Source organism: Mauremys mutica, chromosome 17 (genome assembly GCF_020497125.1).
Source record: "Mauremys mutica isolate MM-2020 ecotype Southern chromosome 17, ASM2049712v1, whole genome shotgun sequence".
In the NCBI taxonomy this organism is placed as follows: Eukaryota; Metazoa; Chordata; order Testudines; family Geoemydidae; genus Mauremys; species Mauremys mutica.
Genome location: NC_059088.1, coordinates 8187587 through 8209858, shown reverse-complemented (window position 1 = coordinate 8209858; position 22272 = coordinate 8187587). Strand labels below are relative to the sequence as shown.

General features: G+C 64.1%; 1 protein-coding gene across 5 annotated transcripts in view; it reads right to left on the bottom strand.

Annotated features, from left to right (window-relative positions):
• Positions 1–22272, bottom strand: part of LOC123351454 (guanylate-binding protein 1-like) — a 292158-nt gene that overhangs the window by 269520 nt on the left and 366 nt on the right. For 3 of the 5 annotated variants that reach the window (XM_044990801.1, XM_044990803.1, XM_044990805.1), the window contains exons 2-11: positions 13879–13982; positions 13639–13751; positions 13137–13324; positions 12521–12739; positions 11483–11568; positions 11168–11275; positions 10290–10346; positions 9966–10173; positions 2145–2272; positions 959–1068 (exon numbers count right to left, since the gene is read on the bottom strand). In XM_044990801.1, coding sequence (XP_044846736.1) covers positions 959–1068; positions 2145–2272; positions 9966–10173; positions 10290–10346; positions 11168–11275; positions 11483–11568; positions 12521–12739; positions 13137–13324; positions 13639–13751; positions 13879–13982 — 1321 coding nt within the window. Of the gene's footprint in view, positions 1–958; positions 1069–2144; positions 2273–9965; positions 10174–10289; positions 10347–11167; positions 11276–11482; positions 11569–12520; positions 12740–13136; positions 13325–13638; positions 13752–13878; positions 13983–21906; positions 21926–22272 lie in introns of those variants that run through there. The other 2 variants (XM_044990806.1, XM_044990804.1) reach the window with 2 other exon arrangements.

Here is a 22272-nt window from a genome sequence, read left to right as displayed (position 1 = left end):
CCTAATCATTTTAGTTGCCCTTTTCTGAACCTTTTCTAGTGCTAGAATATCTTTTTTGAGATGAGGAGACCACATCTGTACACAGTATTTGAGATGTGGGCGTACCATGGATTTATATAAGGGCAATAATATATTCTCAGTCTTATTCTCTATCCCCTTTTTAATGATTCCTAACATCCTGTTTGCTTTTTTGACCGCCTCTGCACACTGCGTGGACATCTTCAGAGAACTATCCACGATGACTCCAAGATCTTTTTCCTGACTCGTTGTAGCTAAATTAGCCCCCATCATGTATGTATAGTTGGGGTTATTTTTTCCAATGTGCATTACTTTACATTTATCCACATTCAATTTCATTTGCCATTTTGTTGCCCAATCACTTAGTTTTGTGAGATCTTTCTGAAGTTCTTCACAATCTGCTTTGGTCTTAACTATCTTGAGCAGTTTAGTATCATCTGCAAACTTTGCCACCTCACTGTTTACCCCTTTCTCCAGATCATTTATGAATAAATTGAATAGGATTGGTCCAAGGACTGACCCTTGGGGAACACCACTAGTTACCCCTCTCCATTCTGAGAATTTACCATTAATTCCTACCCTTTGTTCCCTGTCCTTTAACCAGTTCTCAATCCATGAAAGGACCTTCCCTTTTATCCCATGACAGCTTAATTTACGTAAGAGCCTTTGGTGAGGGACCTTGTCAAAGGCTTTCTGGAAATCTAAGTACACTATGTCCACCGGATCCCCCTTGTCCACATGTTTGTTGACCCCTTCAAAGAACTCTAATAGATTAGTAAGACACAATTTCCCTTTACAGAAACCATGTTGACACCATGTGGCACTGCTACTGGCACCCACCCCAGAGCCCTGCTCCCAAGAGGGGGCGACAGGTGCTATCCAGTTATGGGAGGGGAATCCCTCCCGGACTCCTGGGTCCCTCCCAGCAGGGGCAGGATACTGCAGCTGCTCCAGGGCGCGCTGGTCGATGGTGCCCAGGCTGTTGTAGACCAGGGTGCCGCTGAGCAGCACGGCCAGCGCGAAGATCCACGTGTCGTTCTTGGTGTCGCCCTGCGGGGAGGGGAGAGGGGGGGAATCGCAGTGTTGGACCCCACTGCAGAGGGGCGGGGCAGGGTGGATATGGGGCAGGGAGCTGGTGCTCCCCCTGCAGGCCACAGGGGGAAGCACGGCCCATCAGACCCCACTGCAGAGAAGCGGGGTTCTGGGGTGTGACAAAGTGGGGAATTTTCTTAGTGTTTTGCATGAACACTGTGTGTGCCTCAGTTTCCCTGGGTGCTGCATGTGTAACGAGGGGTGGGAGGGGGGTTGTTATTGCAGGGGGGCAGGTGTGACCTCGCCCAGCAGCCGGGACCCCAGACACTGGTCTGGAGATTGGGGACCCAGCGACTGGGGACAGGGAGGCCTGGATCCAGCCGGGGGGAACAATGGATGGACGGGAGAGAGGGGCCCAGCAGCCAGTCAACCTGGGACTGAAGACAAAGGGCGGAGGAGGGGCTGGTGGGGGAGGGGATTTAGGGGGCTCGGCTGGATGGGGACAAGGAGCAGCCGGAGCCATGGGGCCGGGACAGACCCAGCTGCCCAGGGCTCAGACTGGCCAGGCCGAGGGCCCTGAGACCTGCCTGGGCTGGTCCCGACGCTCAATAAACCTCCTGTGTGACGCTGGCAGAGTCACTGCAGCTAGAGATCGGGGGTGTTGCTCCTCTGGGGGTGGGGGTCCCAGGGTCCCAGATTGAGGGGACTCCCCGAGGGGCCCCAGGCTGCTGGGGGCTCAGGGGTGCGGTGCCGAGGGCCTAGCCCCAGAGAAGGGCTGCCAGCCTGGGGGGTTCCTGCCAGGGGCGTACAGAGCCAGAGCCCAGGGCCTGGGAGTCTGTGACAGGGGAATCTGGGGCAGAGAGCTGGACCCAACCCTGCAGGTCGGGGGTGGGGAGCATGGCCCACCAGGCCCCACTGAAGAGGGATGGGGTGGGGGCATATGGGGCAGGGGAGACTGCCCTATGCTGACCCCTGGGCCACCCACCTCCAGGCCCAGAGCCCCTTCCCACATCCAGAGGGTTCTTGATCCCCCTAGGTCTCCCTGCATCCCCAGAGCCGAAGCCCAGCCGCCCCTCCCATCACCCCCCACTCACCTTCTCCACGTCACCCAGCCCCTCGGTGTCCAGCAGCACCAGGGTGTGGCCGGCCTGGCGGGGGTGGGGCAGGCACCACATCCAGATGCCCTTGGTGTGCGACTGGATGGTGGAGCCCAGCGAGAACCCTGGGGAGAGAGGGGTGGAGCTGGCACAGACGCAGAGCAAGGGGACCCAGGAGTCCTGGCTCCCAGCACCGCCCCCCCGCTCTAACCACTAGGCCCCACTCCCCTCCCAGCGCCAGGGAGAGAACCCAGGAGTCCTGGCTTCTACCCTCCCTGCTCTGACAACCCCACTCCCCTCCCAGGGCTGGGGGCAGAGAGGGGCCAGTGGAACGACTGGCTAGCGCAGACCTATCACCTCTGCCAACCCTTCCCCGCCACCCTGAATCACCCCACGGATACGGCCCTTGTCTGCAGCCAGTCGCTGAGAAGCAGGAAGTCACGTCCTCACATTCCATCCGGCTGGTGAGAAGGAGACCCCCATGTCCCAATGCCCCCCACTATCGCAGACACAGAAACTGAGCTTAAACTGCTTACAGAAAACGTCGTTTGGTAGCTCCTGATTGGCAAGAAACCACATCTCAGGAGCTGGGGTGTGAAATCCTCCTTTCTGCATTGTTTTATCTGTATCCTCCCCACTTCCCTATCTCGGCCCGGTTCTTTGCTTGGTTCTCTCGGCTGTAGAATTAATTCGGCTGGGTGTGAATTCATGAAGGAAAGACCAGAAAGGAGAAGAACTCACCCCACAGACACAGCCTAAGATCAAAGCTGCCAAGAATTCTCTGCATGCCCAGAATCCCTACGACACCGACCTCGCCTGGCCACCAGGGCCGTCCGCTTGCCCGACCGGGACTGGTGAGCAGAGCACTGTGTGCTCAGCGTGTGTCTGCTTGGTAATGGCTCATGAAGAGAGGTTAAGGATTTTACTGTGCAAGGCTCTTTCTTGGCAGATCGGTCACCCTGAAGCAACAGGAGGGAAAGGAAACGAAGCAAAGGGACCGGGAGGGGTGGGGGTTAGCTGAGGAACGGGGTCCATGCCCATGGGGACAAGATTCCTCCCAGGGGAGGGATGCCCTTGAGTCTAACTGGAAGGGGCTTGAAGCATTCTGGGAGTGCACGAAACCCAAAGCACAGCTGGGTGGGCACTGTGCAAAGCTGGCAGGAATGTCTCCAGCCTGGGAGCGCTCGTTACAGACTCGATTTCGACGTAGTTAAGGAGAATTGGCCTCAGTATAAGGCATCTGAGTGGGCCCGTGCAGCTTCCACATTACACAATGTAACGGCTCAAAACAGGAGAGTGTGAGCAACTGAAACTGAAAGTAGAAACCCTGAATGGGGAAGGATCTGCACTGCAGCAGGAGCTGGGCCGTCAGAACGGTGTTACAGGGAAATACGGATCCGGACGGACAGGCAGTGACCACACAGTCTGCAGACAGCCAACAGAGAACCTGGAAATTGTGGGGGGAGCCCAGAGGGGCCCGGGGGATACAGACACCTGGGAGGGCACTTGGAATGGGGACAGGTGGGTGGATTCTGAAGAGAAGGATCCTGGATCCCCTGAGGGCCCCAGGCCCCTGCAGAAAGGGAGTGGCAGGGTTTGAAATTAAAAGCAGAACTCAATCCTGTGGTTCCAGTTACCACAAGGGCGGTAACAAGAACAGACCTTGACCCAAATGATGGACGACGACGAAGGGAACCAAGGCAAAACATTCCCGAGATGCCTGGGTTTCCAGGCGGCTGCGCAGTCACTGGGCCCCCTAGAAAGGACACGGGTCTGGGCGGGATGGGGAAGGTGTTGGCATGAACCGGGTGGAGGCCGGCAGACGACGAGGTTCTAGCGCTTCTGCCTGGGCGGCAAGAGGCGGTGGGGGGGGGGCAGCTAGGTGCGAGCTGGATGGGGCTGGGCCAAGGAAGTAATGAAGGAAGGGATGGCCGCCCGACCACCGGGGAGACTGTCCCATGTCACAGAACTGGGCCCTGTGACCCCCCAGAATTGTGTGTTATTACACCGGAGATCCTGGCCACGGCTGCCGGGGCTGTGCCGGCAGGAACTGGAACGCCCCCGGATCACCACGTCAGGTGTTCAGACGCCAGCGCTAGATGGCTTGAATTGAAGAATGAAAGTGATTGTAGGCCCCACAGATCCAGCTGGGGGATACTTGGAGTTGAAACAGGAGATTTTTCGAGCAGCTGGAGTTTTTCGAGACCCGCCGGGAGAAGCGGGAAAAGGAAACAGGGACGGGAGACTGGAGCCTGTCCAGGCGGTCGCTTTTGCCAAGACCGGGCCCCTAGATCTCCAAGGGGAGCTGGGGGGAAAAGGGCCCGATGCCCAATGGCACGTTCGGGGGAGATGCAACGGGCAGCGGAGGAGCCAGAGGAAGAAATGGATCTGGACGTGGGTATCAGATGCAGACCAGACGACGTCCGGCTGAAGGTGGGAGGGGCGGCATGGAGGCAGCTCACGGTGGCAGGGAACCCAGGAGAGAAATGGGACGGGAAGCTCACAAGTGAGTTACTGCAGAGGGCTGCCCAGTCAGACAGGCGAGAGGAACTGATTGCTGGGGTTCCTGGAGCTCCCAGAACGGACCCCAATAGGGGTGGCCCCCTCCCCAGAGTCCCCCTGAGGTAGTGGCCCAACTACAGTACGACAAGTGGGGGTGTCCCATTGCAGGGGCAATAATGGGGAGATCAGGGGAACAAACACACCCCACTATGCTCACTGACACCCGGGCATCAGTATCTGGGCGTGGAGAGCCGTGGCTTCCCGGGGACGCTGTGGAAAACACAGCTAGTATCCCATACAGGGGAGGCAGTGAAAGCGTTTCTCACGAGACCAGCCCTGACCCACGGAGGGAATCGGGAGCCATGGGTACGATACTGTGTTCGGACGCAGGATCAAACTGGGAACGGGGGTGAGGAGGAGGGAATATTGGGAACGTCTTAACCTTAATGAGGGGAGATTTAGCCAACAGGCTCCTGTGGGCAAACAGTGACGCGCCAGCAGACACCCCCCCCCCCCTTAACGCTGTACGGAGGTGTGGCTGTCAAGGCCCCGGGAGGAGGGGACCCGGGAGTGGACACGTTTCCTGGGGTATCGGCTGAAAAGGAACTGGAGTGTGGGGGAAACTGATGCTGAGGTTTTAATTCGAGGCCCTGACCCCCCTCCACGGCGTCAGGACGAGTGTCCTCAGCAGGCAGAGGAAGGAATAAAACCTACATTGAACGTCTGTTAGAACAGGGGGTTACTGGGCACGTGGCGAGTGCTAATCCCGCCCCGACTGGCCTGGCCTGAAAGGGGCTGGGAAGACCTGGCGAATGACAGCGGATTTTAGGGCATTACACGCAGTAACCCTGCCCCTGCCCTGCCCTGCCCATGGCCGAGTACCAAGAAGTAGCTGCTGCAGTAGCAGCAGGGGCACAGCGGTTCTCAGTAACAGATTTAGCAAATCCCTTCTCTGCCATTCCCTTGCACCGAGTCCGGGGACAAATTTGGTTCACTTCCAGGGCACAACACACCAGTTGTGTTTCACCGGAGTCCCAGGGGTTTCGTAACAATTTGTCACTCCCCCGTGGTTAAGATGTGGGGAATATGGGCACCTGAAGCCCCAGAGAGGGCAGTTCCCCGCGCTGATGGTACACGGGTGCCTGGGGACCAAGGGAGCAGGGTGGTGGATCACTGAGCAGACGTTTCAGATCATCCGAGATACCCCACTCCAGGCTACCAGGCCAAGGCCCAGCTGGTCCAGCAAGAGGTAAAACACTTAGGGGTCATATCAGGAAAGCAGGGACAAACCCCAGATGCACAGCGGGTGGAACTGACGGGAAAATGTCCTGCCCCCACTCACGTGGCATCCTTAAGAGCCCTTCTGGGAACCTGAACCTCTGGCGAGATGGCGCTGAAATGTTGCCCACTGGGTTTCCTCCCCAAGAGAGGGGGCAGAGGGAGTGGGGCCTGAGCAGGCAAAGGCATCACTGACCCTGAACCAGGATTCGGCCCCGGCCCCACACACCCAAAGGCGGGAGAACCATCCACCCTGCCCTGCCCAGCCCTGCTGAGGCGCTGGGAGCAGCAAAGCACCGGGAACTTACCACTCCTGGCCTATGGCTCCAAAACACGGAGTTACCCTGAGCAAAACATCCCCCCCTGCGAGGAGAAGGCGTGCCGGGCCTCGGGGTGCGCCTCGCCGCGCTGCGGGTATGTCACTGGGGGATCTGAACTCATAGCACACACAGTACATTCCCCACTGAATGACACAATACCAGGGCAGGCGCCGGGGCAGGTATCTAACCCTAGGCTGGCACGACGGCCTCGGCCCTCGTCAATGGAGGGAAAGGTGCCGTCCCCTGCACCATGGGGCCTTGTAGTGCCTTATTCCCTCTGGGAGTGGAGGCCCCGGGGACCCAGAGCGAGGGGACTCCCTGGGGGGCCATGGCAGACAGACGTGCTGAGGCTCAGAGAGGTGCGGCTCCGGGAGGTGGAGGGGATTAACCCCCGGCAGGGAGCGGACCCCCGAGAAGGGCCGTCTCACTGAAGGGGGCTCCCCACCGGGACCGTACGGAGCTGAGAGACAGCACGCGTCCTGTGAGTCCGCGAGACGAGGTGTCATGGCAACGGTTACGATCTGCTGGAAACCGCTGTCCCATTTAAACGTGTGTCTCATCCGCGCGTACCAAGTGAGGAGCGGGGGCAGTACGGCTGCCACCGAGAGATGCACCCAGATCCAGAGAGTGTGTCCAGGAAAGTAACCACGCCCGGGCGGGCGCCAAACAACCATCACCAGCCATTGCCCAGCAACGCCATGACTCAGCGGCAGGAGGCCACACCAGGGGGACTCGGCAACGCCCCCAGACGTGCCTGGACTGGTGCTTCCCAAGCACCTGGCCTAGGGGTACAACCAGAGCACAGGGGCCCCGTGCTGGGCCTTCTCCTCCCCCCACCTACACTGCAAGCACAGGGACCTGGGAAGACCGACGCCTCCAACAGCGGGGACTGGCCCGGGTGTCTAGGGGAAAAGCCGTGTCCTGGGAACGGCAGCAGCCAGCGGGGGAGAAAAGCTGCTTAGTCTGGATGCTGCGCAGTCTAAGGGGCTTGGGGGTTTAGACTGGGGGCTAATATTTTGCTTTATTTGGGTAACTAACTGACTTTTCCCCTTTCACTTACACTCTCGTTTCTAGTCAGTCCCTTTGGGTAACTGTTTATCGTCACCAGGGAGTTTGCCTGACGCGGTTGGTAAATCTGCGCCGGTTACAGAGGCTGGTGTAGATCCACTTGCCATTGATGAAGTGGGGACCCAATGATAAGGTGGATAAGGAGCTGGTTAAAGGGGAGACTGCAGAGGGTCGTATTGAAGGGTGATCTGTCGGGTTGGAGGGGGGTTACCAGTGGAGTTCCTCAAGGTTCGGTTTTGGGTCCGATTTTATTCAATCTATTTATCGCTGACCTCGGAACCAAAAGTAGGAGTGGGCTGATAAAGTTTGCGGATGACACCAAATTGGGAGGTATTGCCGATTCGGAAAAGGATCGGGATATCCTCCAGGGAGATTTGGATGACCTTGTAAACTGGAGTATTAGTAACAGGATGAAATACAATAATGAGAAGTGTAAGGTTATGCATTTAGGGATGACTAACAAGAATTTTAGTTATAAGCTGGGGACGCACCAGTTGGAAGTAACGGAGGAGGAGAAGGACCTAGGAGTCCTGGTTGATCGTAGGATGACTATGAGCAGGCAATGTGATGTGGCCGCTAAAAAAGCTAATGCGGTCTTGGGATGCATTAGGCGAGGTATTTCTAGTAGAGATAAGGAGGTTCTAATCCCGTTATATAAGGCGTTGGTGAGACCTCATTTGGAGTATTGTGTGCAGTTTTGGTCTCCCATGTTTAAGAAGGATGAATTCAAACTGGAACGGGTACAAAGAAGGGCCACTAGAATGATCCGAGGAATGGAAAGCCTGTCGTATGAAAGGAGACTTGAGGAGCTCGGTTTGTTTTCCTTAACCAAAAGAAGGATAAGGGGAGATATGATTGCACTCTTTAAATATATCAGAGGGATGAATACCAGGGAAGGAGAGGAATTATTTCAGCTCAGTGCTAATGTGGACACGAGGACAAACGGATATAAATTGTCAGTCAGGAAATTTAGGCTTGAAATTAGACGAAGGTTTCTAACCATCAGAGGAGTGCAATTCTGGAACAGCCTACCAAGGGAAACAGTGGGGGCGAAGGACCTCCATGACTTTAAGATTAAGCTAGATAAGTTTATGGAGGGGATGGTATGATAGGATAACGGGTTTAGTCAATAGGTCAATACATGCCACAATGGTAATTAGTACAAAGGGTCACTGATAGGATATTGTTAGCCTTTTTCCAGAGGGTCTGGCTGGAGAGTCTTGCCCGCATGCTCAGGGTTCAGCTGATCGCCATATTTGGGATCAGGAAGGAATTTTCCTCCAGGGTAGATTGGCAGTGGCCCTGGAGGTTTTTCGCCTTCCTCCGAAGCATGGGGCAGGGGTCGCTTGCTGGAGGAGTGATGGAATAGGGACTGTTTGTGTGGGGGAGGGGAGAGCCGGGGAGGATTTTAGGTGAGATGCAGGTATTCAACGGTAACATGAGCCTGGCCTGGGGGAGGGGAGGTGACACCTCTGGCTGGGGCTAGACAAAGGGAGGGGTGGAGTGAAGTCAGTCTTCAGTTTGGGAGCTGGGTGGTGGGTTTTGAGGGGATCCTAGGCTGGGATCCAAGCACCCTGAACCCCCCAGAAAGGCCAGATTGAGGGGTCCTGGCTCTGAACACAAGCTGGGCTGTATCCTGTGTTCCTGTCGTTCAATAAACCTTCTGTTTTACTGGCTGGCTGAGAGTCACTGTGAGTTCAGGAAGAGGGGTGCAGGGCCGGACTCCCCCACACTCCGTGACAAGGATTATCTGCTACTAGAAGTCTTTAAATCATGATTTGGAGCATTCAACAGCAGAGTCAAGGGAGAGAATTAGTTCAGGAGTGGGTGGATCAGCTTATGTGGCCTGCATCTTGCAGGAGGTCAGACTAGATGATCATAATGGTCCCTTCTGATCTTGAATTCTATGATTCTATGAATAAATCTGCACTGCTCGTCCTGAGCAGGGCAAGATGGTACATTGCTGGGGTACAGGGCTGGGAGCTGGGGCCTGTCCCTGTGTGATCCATGACCAGCCCTGGGAGTCTGGCTGCGTGTGGGGCTCCACACACGGCTGTGCTGAGTGATCACAGCGCCGGGAGGGGGTTGCTGCCGGTCACTAGCAAAGCCTTGTGGGAGACAGACCAGGCTGGAGAATTAGGGGGGCCCAGCGGTCCCAGGCTGCACCCCGGGGATCCCGTCACGTACGGAACAAGTTATTATATCCCCAATACGCTCTCTGCAGCAAACCGAGTAGGGCCTCTCCGGGTTCAACGGGCCCAGGGTCGTACCTCAACGTGCCCCACATGTGCAAACGCCCCACACGGGGTGGGCAGCACGGTTACAGTTATGGTGTGTAGAAACCCCCCCATTGGATTAGCCTGTGTGTTCTGCTTGGTGACTGCTGATAAACAGAGGAGAAGGGGATTGCTGGGTAAGGCCCTGCAGACCCACAAAGCGCACGCCGAGCCCTAGGAACGGGGTACGGCTGGGCGCCCCCTAGAGCGTGGGTGGAACGGAGAATGTTGTGCAGGGAACAGGCCCGTCTAGCCTGGTATCCTCCCCCGTCCCTGCCCCCTGGATCAGCCCCACGGGCCCGTCTAGCCTGGTATCCTCCCCCCTCCCTGCCCCCTGGATCAGCCCCACAGCCGAGCACCTCCCCAGCACTCACCTCCCCGGTCCTTGCCGGCCAGTCGGTTCAGGAGGTAGGACTTGCCGGTGCGGTACAGCCCGGCGATGGCCACCACCACCACGGGCTGGCGGACGCTCTGGAGCAGGGCCAGGGCTGCCTGGTTCAGCTGCAGCTCCCCGTCCCGGCTGTTCTCGATCAGGCACATCGGCTCCTCCATGGCGCCTGGCTGTGCCGTGCCGGGGGCACCCTGGGGGCGGCAGGGCGAAGTGAGGCTGGGAGCAGGGGGCATGCAGGGGCTGTTTCCGCCTCCCCCCCAAAGGCAGCCAGGAGGGGGCTGGGGCTGGGCCGACGGGGGCCACTCACCTTGGCCAGGACCGGCAGGGCGGGTCGAGACGCCTGAAGCGGGACCACGTGTTCCCTCTGCGGGAGAGGCAAAGAGGGGCAGATACGTCATGGAGAGCGAGAGCACGGCCAGATCCACCGCCCGGCAAAGGGCTGAGGCGCCCGTCACCTGCCACAGAGCCGCTCAGCGCCGACCTCTAGGGGGCGCCGGCCCCGACGCGCCCCAGGGCAGGGACAGGCTCAGGGGGGTGGGGAATGGGACACGGGGCCTGTCCCCACTAGGGGGCGCCAGCCCCGACGCACCCCAGGGCAGGGCCGGGCTGGCTCAGGGGGGCGGGGAATGGGACATGGGGCCCTGCCCCACTAGGGGGCGCCGGCCACGACGCACCCCAGGGCAGGGCCGGGCTGGCTCAGGGGGCCGGGAATGGGACACGGGGCCTGTCCCCACTAGGGGACGCCGGCCCCGACACACCCCAGGGCAGGGCCGGGCTGGCTCAGGGGGGCGGGGAATGGGACACGGGGCCTTTCCCCACTAGGGGGCGCCGGCCCCGACGCGCCCCAGGGCAGGGCCGGGCTGGCTCAGGGGGGCGGGAATGGGAGACGGGGCCCTGCCCCACTAGGGGGCGCCAGCCCCGACGCACCCCAGGGCCGGGCTGGCTCAGGGGGGCGGGGATGGGACACGGGGCCCTGCCCCACTAGGGGGCGCCAGCTCCCACCTAGCTACGATGCTCCATGGCTATAACTGGTTCCATGTGTGACAGGAGTTGCTGGGTCTCAGCCCAATTCCCTGCACCCGCCCCCATGCGGACCAACCCCCGGCTCTCTCTAAGCCGAGCTGGAACCAGCAACGGTCCCCCCACCCCCCTTCCCCCCAGTCCCTGGGGCTGCCCCCGACTGACCTTGGGCTCTGGCACCGGGGGCTGGGCAGTGCTGGCTGCTGCTCTGCTGGGTGGGGCGCCCCCCATGGGGTCCACTGGGTACCCCACGGAGTCATTGCTGCCTTCCTGCTGGGAGCAGAAACCCCCCATTAACTGGAGCCTTCTCTGCCCCCACTCACTGCACAGACCCCATGGGACCCCACCCCCCATGAGCCCCTCTGCCTCTCCCAGCGCCCAGCCCCCCCCACCGCCCAGATCCCAAGGGACCCCGCCCCCCCCATGAGCCCCTCTGCCTCTCCCAGCGCCCAGCCCGCTTCCGCCCAGACTCTCCCTCACCTGCAGGCCACTGCAGATCTCACTCAAGAAAACGGGCTCATCCCGGCACAGCAGGTCCACGATGCGCTCCAGGAAATCAGCCAGGACTGGAGAGAAAGGACAGACCAGGATTCGGTGGGCTGGGGGCTCCTGTCCGCCCTGGTCTGGCTCAGGTACTGAGGTTTGTGCAGCTGCTGCAGGGTGGGATAGGACTCCTGGGTTCTGGCCCAGGCTCTGCGCTGGAGGAGCTTGGGCAAGTCACAGCCCTGCTTTGTGCCTCAGTTTCCCCTGCTGTACAAGGGGGACAATGGTGCTGACCCTTGGAAATGGATGGCTGGGAAGCACTAGAGAAGAGCCAGGGATCGTTATCGTTACAGGCAGCTGAGTCCCTCGTTCCCAGCCATCGAGGCTGGTGATTTTCCAGCCCGAGGACGGGGCCAGAACTGGGCGACTGATGGGCTTTCGGGTCCTGGCAATTCCAAAAAAAGCAAATTGTTTCGGATCGAACGAAAGAATAAAACTGCTCAGAACTTCCAGGCAACTGAAAAGCCAAAAACCTGACACTTCGGGTCAAAGGGAACGTTCCACCGACACCCCGAGAGCCCCAGGCTTTGGGGACAGTTTTTCGGTTTAAATAAAATAGGAAATCTGAAAATGGAAAGTTGTTTTGAACCAAAAACCAGACTTCTGCCATTTTGGGAAGTTTGGGGGGGTTTTCCCCTACACCAACAATATGGAGAAAGCAAAGGGAATTCAGGGGAAACGTCTCTGCTGCCAAATCTGCATTTTTCACCAAAAAAATGTGTCCAGCAGTACCCAGGTTCCTGAGTTTTCACCTAGAATTATCACTGCTATTTATTAGGTGTATTACGGTAGTGTCCAGGCGCCCTGGTCCTGGCACACGACCCGGTTGCGCTAGGCGCTGTACACTAGGATTGCTATTTATTAGGTGTTTTACGGTAGCACTGAGGCCTCCCGGTCTGGGCCCATGACCTCACTGCGCTAGGCGCGGTACAGACATCCCACAGGCTGCTCACCCACCCCCAGCCAGACACTTACACGCCCCATCAACCGCTCTGTTCCCCACCACAGTCTTAGGGCTCCGGCTCAGGGCGTAGTCCTTAAAACGCCCCATCTGCTCCTGGAACAGGGGGTGCAGCTGGCCTGCGGGAGACGGCGGCTCGCCCTGCCCTCCATCCCCTCGGGGGGAGCAGAAACGGAACAGCTTCCGGCAGGGGAAGAACCTCTGTACGCAGCTGGACGGGGAGTCCTCCGAATCTGCGAGAGAAAGGGGGCGGCGGTGAACCCTGGGGTCACACCGAGAGGCAGGGGGTGCTGAGGGCAGAGATGTGGCCGCTCTGGGGCAGGACACGAAGGCTGTTGACACATGGACCCCTCCTGCAGCATGGAGATGCAGCCACCTCTGGGATGGGGGGTGGGGGCTGTTTATCCAGGGACCCCTTGCCCAGCGCAGCGATGTGGCCGCTCTGGGGCGGGGTGTGGGGGCTGTTTCACACCAGTGCTCGTTTAGGACAGGAAGTGAAGCGGGCTCCTGTACCCCTCTGAGATGGCAGGGGTGAGTTGGGGAGGCAGGATAGAACCTGAGCCGGGCTGGGGACCCGCCCGGACGCCGGGGTTCCCCTCCGCCGGGGGAAGGGCCCCGACGGCCATGCACCTTGCGGGGAGCTGAGAGCCGAGTCCAGCTCGTGGTCCGTGGCTTCCAGCGCCTCGTCCAGGCAGGGGTCGGGCACCACGTCCCGCAGGCACCACACGAAGTCGGGCAGCACGCTGCTCAGGAGGAAGCTGTTCTCCCAGGGGCACTCGTCCAGCACGTGCACCACCCGGGGCAGATCCCTCACGTACCTGCGGGGGGCGCCGTGAAGGAAAAGACAGGGCCGAGCGACGGGAACCGAACCAGGCGGGGGGGGGGGTGGAATGGGACATGGGGCCTGTCCCCTCTGGGTCACCAGCTCCCATCCGGCCCCAGGGCAGGGACGGGCTGGCTCAGGGGGGTAGGGAACGGGAGAAGGGGCCTTTCCCCTCCAGGGGGCGCTGACCCTGCTCCAGCCCCAGGGTGGGGGGACCAGCTGGCACAGGGGGGCAGGGAATGGGACACGAGGCCTTTCCCCTCCAGGGGCGCCGGCCCCAGAGCGGGGGGGTCGTGCTGGGAAGGATACGTCAGGCGGTCGAGCTGCCTCTGGGGGTCGCCCTCACTCCTGGTGTTATAGACAAAGACGCTGCTGAGCAGCACGTTCAGGAGGAAGAGTCGGGAGAGCTTCGTCTCCTCGCCCTGCAACGGCATGAGCAGCGGGCCTGAGCACGGCACCCCACTGCCCTCCCAGAGCTGGGAGAGAACCCAGGAGTCCTGCCTCCCAGCCCCCTGCCGCGCACACACTCTAACCACTAGACACCACTACCTCTTGCTCGGAGAATCCTTCCGTGTCCAGCAGCACCAGGGCCTGGTCGGGCTGAGTTGGGTGGGGCAGGCACCACACCCAGATCCCCGGGGAGCGGGGGAAACCTGTGGGGAGAGAGAGGGGCACTGAGTGGGGGCTGTGGGGAGAGGGGGGTCGGGGGAGGCCCAGGCAGAGGGGTCACGGAGGTGCACGTGGAGGGATGGGGGAGGCCCAGGCGGGCGGAGGGATGGGGGAGGCCCCAGGCAGGCGGAGGGACGGGGGAGGCCCAGGCGGGCGGAGGGATGGGGGAGGCCCAGGCGGGTGGGGGATGGGGAGGCCCAGGCGGGCGGGGGATGGGGGAGGCCCAGGCAGAGGGGTCAGGGACGGGGGAGGCCCCAGGCGGGTGGGGGATGGGGAGGCCCAGGCGGGTGGGGGACGGGGGAGGCCCCAGGCGGGCGGGGGATGGGGGAGGCCCAGGCAGAGGGGTCAGGGAGGCGCAGGTGGAGGGATGGGAGAGGCCCCAGGCGGCAGGAGGCCCAGGCGGGTGGGGGATGGGGGAGGCCCCAGGCGGCGATGGGAGAGGCCCAGGCGGGTGGGGGACGGGGGAGGCCCCAGGCGGGCGGAGGGACGGGGGAGGCCCAGGCGGCTGGGGGACGGGGGAGGCCCCAGGCGGGCGGAGGGACGGGGGAGGCCCCAGGCGGGCGGAGGGATGGGGGAGGCCCAGGCGGGTGGGGGATGGGGAGGCCCAGGCGGGCGGGGGATGGGGGAGGCCCAGGCAGAGGGGTCACGGAGGCCCAGGCGGGCGGAGGGACGGGGGAGGCCCAGGCGGCTGGGGGACGGGGGAGGCCCCAGGCGGGCGGAGGGATGGGGGAGGCCCAGGCGGGCGGAGGGACGGGGGAGGCCCAGGCGGGTGGGGGACGGGGCAGGCCCAGGCAGAGGGGTCAGGGATGGGGGTCGGCCAGGCGCCGACGGAGGGTCAGCGAGGCCAGCGGTGGGATAGAAACGCGGCAATACGGCCTGGCAGCCCCCGGCGCTGGGGCAGCACCAGCAAAGCGAGCCCAGCCCCGACAGGGTCTGTCTCAGCCCCGACGCTGCGATTCCCTGTGACCATCCGGCCTGATCCCTGACAGCCCAGCCCAGGGACCGGCCCCCAAACCAGCCCAGAGCCGGTCGCCGGGAGCCCCGCCCCGCCCGCCACGGAGACGCTCAGCACGCGGCTCTCCTGGTGAATTCCCCTCACGGCCCCAGCTGACGCCTTATTCCAGCCTGAGCGTATCCGGACAACCCTTCCCGCCGGGGCTCCCCTCCCCCCGTCCCGCCGGGGCTCCCCCCCCCTTCCCCCATGGGTCACGTCCCCCCTTCCCGCCGGGGCTCCCCCCCCCTTCCCCCATGGGTCGGCTCCCCCCCGTCCCGCCGGAGCTCCCCCCCCCTTCCCCCATGGGTCACGGCCTCCCGTCCCGCCGGAGCACCTCTCCCCCCGTCCCGCCGGGGCTCCCCTCCCCCCTTCTCCCATGGGTCACGGCCCCCCTTCCCGCCAGGGCTCCCCGCCCGGCTTCCCGACGGGGCTCCCCTCCCCCCTTCCCACCGGGGCTCCCCTCCCCCCGTCCCCCATGGGTCACGGCCCCCCTTCCCGCCGGGGCTCCCCTCCCCCCGTCCCGCCGGGGCTTCCCCCCCCCTTCCCCCATGGGTCACGGCCCCCCGTCCCGCCGGAGCACCTCTCCCCCCGTCCCGCCGGGGCTCCCCTCCCCCCTTCTCCCATGGGTCACGGCCCCCCTTCCCGCCAGGGCTCCCCTCCCTGCTTCTAGAAGGGGCTCCCCTCCCCCCTTCCCGCCAGGGCTCCCCTCCCTGCTTCTCGAAGGGGCTCCCCTCCCCCCTTCCCGCCGGGGCTCCCCTCCCCCCCGTCCTGCCATGGGTCACATCCCCCCCTTCCGAGGTCTCATCCTCGGGCCTCTGCTCTGACCCACCTCCCCCCCAAGCGGAGCTGGGAGGGCCAATGTAGGCGCCCGCCCTGGCGCTGCCCAAGATCCCCCTTTTTCTCCCCACCCAGCGACACGCCGCGCGCTGCCCCTCACTCGCTTCCCCCGCCCGGCCCTCCGGAGCAGCCCGGCCCCCTCTGGCCGACACCCCAGCTGTGCCAGGGATCCTGCCGCGGCTCCGGGCAGCCAGTGCAGCCAGGACTCCCCCCTCCGCGTTCCCCACACTCCTCGCACCAGGGCTCAGACATCGGAGACACTGGGTGGGCTGGTCCCACAGGGACCCCCCAAGTCCAGCTTCAGCTCTGTCCAGGGCTGGGGGAATGGGGGAGGCGCAGGCAGGGCATGGGGGGAGGCAGAGGGTTGGTGGAGGCCCCGGCAGGGGGATCGGGGGAGGCCCAGGGGGATGGGGGAGGCGCAGGCAGAGGGGTGGGGTGAGATGGGGGAGGCCCAGGCAGAGGGGTGGGGTGAGATGGGGGAGGCCCAGGCACAGGGAAGGGGTGAGATGGGGGAGGCGCAGGCAGAGGGGTGGGGTGAGATGGGGGAGGCGCAGGCAGAGGGGTGGGGTGAGATGGGGGAGGCGCAGGCAGAGGGGTGGGGTGAGATGGGGGAGGCGCAGGCAGAGGGGTGGGGTGAGATGGGGGAGGCCCAGGCAGAGGGGTGGGGTGAGATGGGGGAGGCCCAGGCACAGGGAAGGGGTGAGATGGGGGAGGCCCAGGCACAGGGTAGGGGTGAGATGGGGGAGGCGCAGGCAGAGGGGTGGGGTGAGATGGGGGAGGCGCAGGCAGAGGGGTGGGGTGAGATGGGGGAGGCCCAGGCACAGGGAAGGGGTGAGATGGGGGAGGCGCAGGCAGAGGGGTGGGGTGAGATGGGGGAGGCCCAGGCACAGGGAAGGGGTGAGATGGGGGAGGCGCAGGCAGAGGGGTGGGGTGAGATGGGGGAGGCCCAGGCACAGGGAAGGGGTGAGATGGGGGAGGCGCAGGCAGAGGGGTGGGGTGAGATGGGGGAGGCCCAGGCACAGGGAAGGGGTGAGATGGGGGAGGCCCCGGCGGGGGGATCGGGGGGGGTCGGGGGAGGCCCAGGGGGATCGGGGGAAGCCCAGGAGGGGGTCGGGGGAGGCGCAGGCAGAGGGGTGGGGTGTGATGGGGGAGGCGCAGGCAGGGGGAAGGGGGTGAGATGGGGGAGGCGCAGGCAGAGGGGTGGGGTGAGATGGGGGAGGCGCAGGCAGGGGGAAGGGGTGAGATGGGGGAGGCCCCGGCAGGGGGATCGGGGGAGGCCCGGGGGGGCCGGGAGGGGGACCCAGGGGGATGGGGGAGGCGCAGGCAGAGGGGTGGGGTGAGATGGGGGAGGCGCAGGAGGGGGTCGGGGGAGGCCCAGGGGGATGGGGGAGGCCCCGGCAGAGGGGTGGGGTGAGGTGATGGAGGCGCAGGCAGGGGGGTGGGGTGAGATGGGGGAGGCCCAGGCAGAGGGGTGGGGTGAGATGGGGGAGGCGCAGGCAGAGGGTTGGTGGAGGCCCCGGCAGGGGGATCGGGGGAGGCCCGGGGGGGCCGGGAGGGGGGCACAGGGGGATGGGGGAGGCGCAGGCAGAGGGGTGGGGTGAGATGGGGGAGGCGCAGGAGGGGGTCGGGGGAGGCCCAGGGGGATGGGGGAGGCCCCGGCAGAGGGGTGGGGTGAGATGGGGGAGCCGCAGGCAGAGCGGTGGGGTGAGATGGGGGAGGCGCAGGAGGGGGTCGGGGGAGGCCCAGGGGGATGGGGGAGGCCCCGGCAGAGGGGTGGGGTGAGATGGGGGAGGCCCAGGAGGGGGTCAGGAGAGGCCCAGGGGGAGGGGGGAGGCGCAGGCAGAGGGGTGGGGTGAGATGGGGGAGGCGCAGGCAGAGGGGTGGGGTGAGATGGGGGAGGCGCAGGCAGAAGGGTGGGGTGAGATGGGGGAGGCGCAGGCAGAAGGGTGGGGTGAGATGGGGGAGGCCCCGGCAGAGGGAAGGTGTGAGATGGGGGAAGCGCAGGCAGAGGGGTGGGGGAGGCCCCAGAGCGGGCAACGGGGGGGGGGTCGGGGAGGCCCAGGGGGATGGGGGAGGCCCAGGCAGAGGGAAGGGGTGAGATGGGGGAGGCGCAGGCAGAGGGGTGGGGTGAGATGGGGGAGGCCCTGGCAGAGGGAAGGGGTGAGATGGGGGAGGCCCAGGCAGAGGGGTGGGGTGAGATGGGGGAGGCCCAGGAGGGGGTCGGGGGAGGCCCAGGGGGATGGGGGAGGCCCCGGCAGAGGGGTGGGGTGAGATGGGGGAGGCACAGGCAGAGCGGTGGGGTGAGATGGGGGAGGCGCAGGAGGGGGTCGGGGGAGGCCCAGGGGGATGGGGGAGGCCCCGGCAGAGGGGTGGGGTGAGATGGGGGAGGCCCAGGAGGGGGTCAGGAGAGGCCCAGGGGGGTGGGGGAGGCGCAGGCAGAGGGGTGGGGTGAGATGGGGGAGGCGCAGGCAGAGGGGTGGGGTGAGATGGGGGAGGCGCAGGCAGAAGGGTGGGGTGAGATGGGGGAGGCGCAGGCAGAAGGGTGGGGTGAGATGGGGGAGGCCCCGGCAGAGGGAAGGTGTGAGATGGGGGAAGCGCAGGCAGAGGGGTGGGGGAGGCCCCAGCGGGGGGATCGGGGGGGGGGTCGGGGAGGCCCAGGGGGATGGGGGAGGCCCAGGCAGAGGGAAGGGGTGAGATGGGGGAGGCGCAGGCAGAGGGAAGGGGTGAGATGGGGGAGGCGCAGGCAGAGGGTATGATGGAATAGGGACTGTCTGTGTGGTTGATAGGTGAGAGCAGGGACTGTCTGTGTGCTTGGTAGGCAGAGACAGGTCTGCAGCTGTAACATGAGCCTGGCCGGGGGGAGGGGAGGTCTCACCTCCGGCTGTAGCTAGACAAAGGGAGGGGGGAAGTGGAATCAGTTTTCGGTTGGGAGCTGGGAGGTGGGTTTCAGGGGATCCTAGGCTGGGATCCAAGCACCCTGAACCCCCCAGAAAGGCCAGATTGAGGGGTCCTGGCTCTGAACCCAAGCTGGGCTGTATCCTGTGTTCCTGTTGTTCAATAAACCTTCTGTTTTACTCGCTGGCTGAGAGTCACTGTGAGCCCAGGAAGAGGGGTGCAGGGCCGGACTCCCCCACACTCCGTGACAGAGGGGTGGGGTGAGATGGGGGAGGCCCAGGCAGAGGGAAGGGGTGAGATGGGGGAGGCCCAGGCAGAGGGGTGGGGTGAGATGGGGGAGGCCCAGGAGGGGGTCGGGGGAGGCCCAGGGGGATGGGGGAGGCCCCGGCAGAGGGGTGGGGTGAGATGGGGGAGGCCCAGGCAGAGGGTTGCTGGAGGCCCCGGCAGGAGGATGGGGGGGGCCCAGGAGGGGGTCGGGGGAGGCGCAGGCAGAGGGAAGGGGGAGCAATGGGGACCCTTCACCTTCGCCCTGCCCCACCAGCCGGTCCAGGAGGAAGGATTTCCCGGTGCCGCGGGGCCCGAAGACGGCGAGGACGTGGAGGGGCCGGGCGAGGACCCGGAGCAGGCCCAGGGCAGCCGGGTTCACCCGCAGGGCACCAGAGCTGGGCACCGGCTCTACCAGGCAGACGGGCTCCATGGCGTCCGTGGGGGGGCCGGGCGCAGGGGCTGGGGGAGAGGGACAGTGTTACACCACAGGCTGTGCAGCGGGGATGCCCGTCGCCCACAGAGCCTGGCCCATATCTGGGGTCTGCCCAATCGCTTGGGCCCCTCTGCTCTCCGGGAGCAGGACCAGCCCAGGGCCCCGGCCCCAGACCTGTGCTGCGGAAGGAGGGATTTGTGGGTGTTCGGCCAGCTAGTACCACCAGTGCCAGGCCCACCCCAGGGCACCCCCTCTGCACAAGGAGGGGGCAGAAGGGACCCGCTCTCCAGCCACACGGCCCCTCCGCAGGAAGCTGACTGGACCTGTTTCAAAGAAGGGGAAACTGAGGCACGGAGTAGAGGCAAGGCTGATGACAGATCCCAGCCCCCGCTGCTCTAACCCACTAGACCCTGCTCCCCTCCCAGAGGCGGGGAGAGAACCCAGGAGTCCTGGCTCCCAGCCCCCCCCTGCTCTAACCACCAGCCCCCATTCCCCTCCCAGAGCCGGGGAGAGAACCCAGGAAACCCCCTTGCTCTAACCACCAGCCCCCATTCCCCTCCCAGAGCCGGGGAGAGAACCCAGGAGTCCTGGCTCCCAGCACTCCCCTGCTCTAACCACCAGCCCCCATTCCCCTCCCAGAGCCGGGGGAGAGAACCCAGGAGTCCTGGTTCCCAGCCCCCCCTGCTCTAACCACCAGCCTCCCCTCCCCTCCCAGAGCCGGGGGAGAGAACCCAGGAGTCCTGGCTCCCAGCCCCCCTTGCTCTAACTACCAGCCTCCCCTCCCCTCCCAGAGCCGGGGGAGAGAACCCAGGAGTCCTGGCTCCCAGCCCCTCCTGCTCTAACCACTAGCTCCCGCTCCCCTCCCAGAGCCGGGGAGAGAACCCAGGAGTCCTGGTTCCCAGCCCCACCTTGCTCTAACCACCAACCTCACCTCCCCTCCCCTCCCAGAGCTGGGGACAGAACCCAGGAGTCCTGGCTCCAGCCCCGCCTGCTCTAACCACCAGCCCCCACTCCCCTCCCAGAGCCGGGGAGAGAACCCAGGCGTCCTGGCTCAAACCTGGCTGGAGCCGCGCTGGGCTGCCGCAAGCTGTGAAGTGCCCCGGGCTGTGGGCAGCGGGACTTTCACTTTCTCTTTCGCGGCTGACGACACTTCCCCCCCCCTCCCCCCGCAGTGAAGCAGCGTTAGGTCAGTGCGGGGTCCGGCGGCGCCTTAGAGACTAACCGATGGATTTGGCAGGAAGCGGCTGCCCCAATCACTGGGCTAGTCCGTACGGTGCCAGCGGCCTCCTCGGCGGTTCTGTGCATACAGACTAACACGGCTACCCCTGAGACTGGGCGTTACATCAGTGACCCTACCGGGAGCCAGGACTCCTGGGTTCTCTCCTGGCTCGGGGGTGGGGTCCAGGACTCCTGGGTTCTCTCCTGGCTCGGGGGCGGGGTCCAGGACTCCTGGGTTCTCTCCCTGGCTCGGGGGCGGGGTCCAGGACTCCTGGGTTCTCTCCTGGCTCGGGGGCGGGGGTGGGGTCCAGGACTCCTGGGTTCTCTCCCTGGCTCGGGGGTGGGGGTGGGGTCCAGGACTCCTGGGTTCTCTCCCTGGCTCAGGGGCGGGGGTGGGGTCCAGGACTCCTTGGTTCTCTCCTGGCTCCGGGGGGGGGTCCAGGACTCCTGGGTTCTCTCCCTGGCTCGGGGGCAGGGGTGGGGTCCAGGACTCCTGGGTTCTCTCCTGGCTCGGGGGCGGGGTCCAGGACTCCTGGGTTCTCTCCCTGGCTCGGGGGGTGGGGTCCAGGACTCCTGGGTTCTCTCCCTGGCTCGGGGGCGGGGGTGGGGTCCAGGACTCCTGGGTTCTCTCCTGGCTCCGGGGCGGGGGTGGGGTCCAGGACTCCTGGGTTCTCTCCCTGGCTCGGGGGCAGGGGTGGGGTCCAGGACTCCTGGGTTCTCTCCTGGCTCGGGGGCGGGGGTGGGGTCCAGGACTCCTGGGTTCTCTCCCTGGCTCGGGGAGGGGAGTTTGAAGCTCTGTTCAGCGCTGATCTGTTATTGCTCATGTCGCTGCTGCCACCGTCAGGAACTAAATGAGAACGAGAAACGATTCCCCCGCCCCCGCTGCTGAACAAACGCTAGACTGGCAGCCCCCCATGCAGACACCCCCTCGCCCGGCGCAGGACGCGGCCCCGCTGGGGTGGGGCGGGGTTGGTTACACAGGGACCCCTCGCCCGGCGCAGGACGCAGCCCCTCTGGGGTGGGGTAGGGGCTGGTTATACGAGGACGGGGTGGGGACTGGTTATATGAGGACCCCTCACCTGGCACAGGACGCGGCCCCTCTGGGGTGGGGCAGGGGCTGGTTATATGGGGACCGGGTGGGGGGTGGTTATAGGGGACCCCTCGCCCGGCATTGGGACATGGCCCCTCTGCAATAGGGCACGGCAGCAACTTACCACCATGACCAGCAGCACTTTGGGACAGGAAGTTAAGGGCAATGTCTTACCCGCTGACTGCGCAAAGGCCAAGCTGAGTCCCTCAGCGGGGATTTAGTGGAGAACTGAGACCAGCGCCCCAACCTGGGGAAAACAGTCCTGGCCTTAGGGATAAGACCACTCTGCCATTTCTGCTGGGCCAGGCTGCAGCCCCCAGCATGCACCACTGCATGCTGGGAGCTGTCCCCTCCATGGGCTGCTCTGCAGTGGTGCATGCTGGGAGCTGCCGCCTCCATGGGCTGCTCTGCAGTGGTGCATGCTGGGAGCTGCCGCCTCCATGGGCCCCACACAAGCAATGCCTGCTGGGAACTGTCCCCTCCCTAGGTCATGTGGGAGCAGTGCATTCTGGGAACGCTTTACCTCCATGGGTTCCAGCA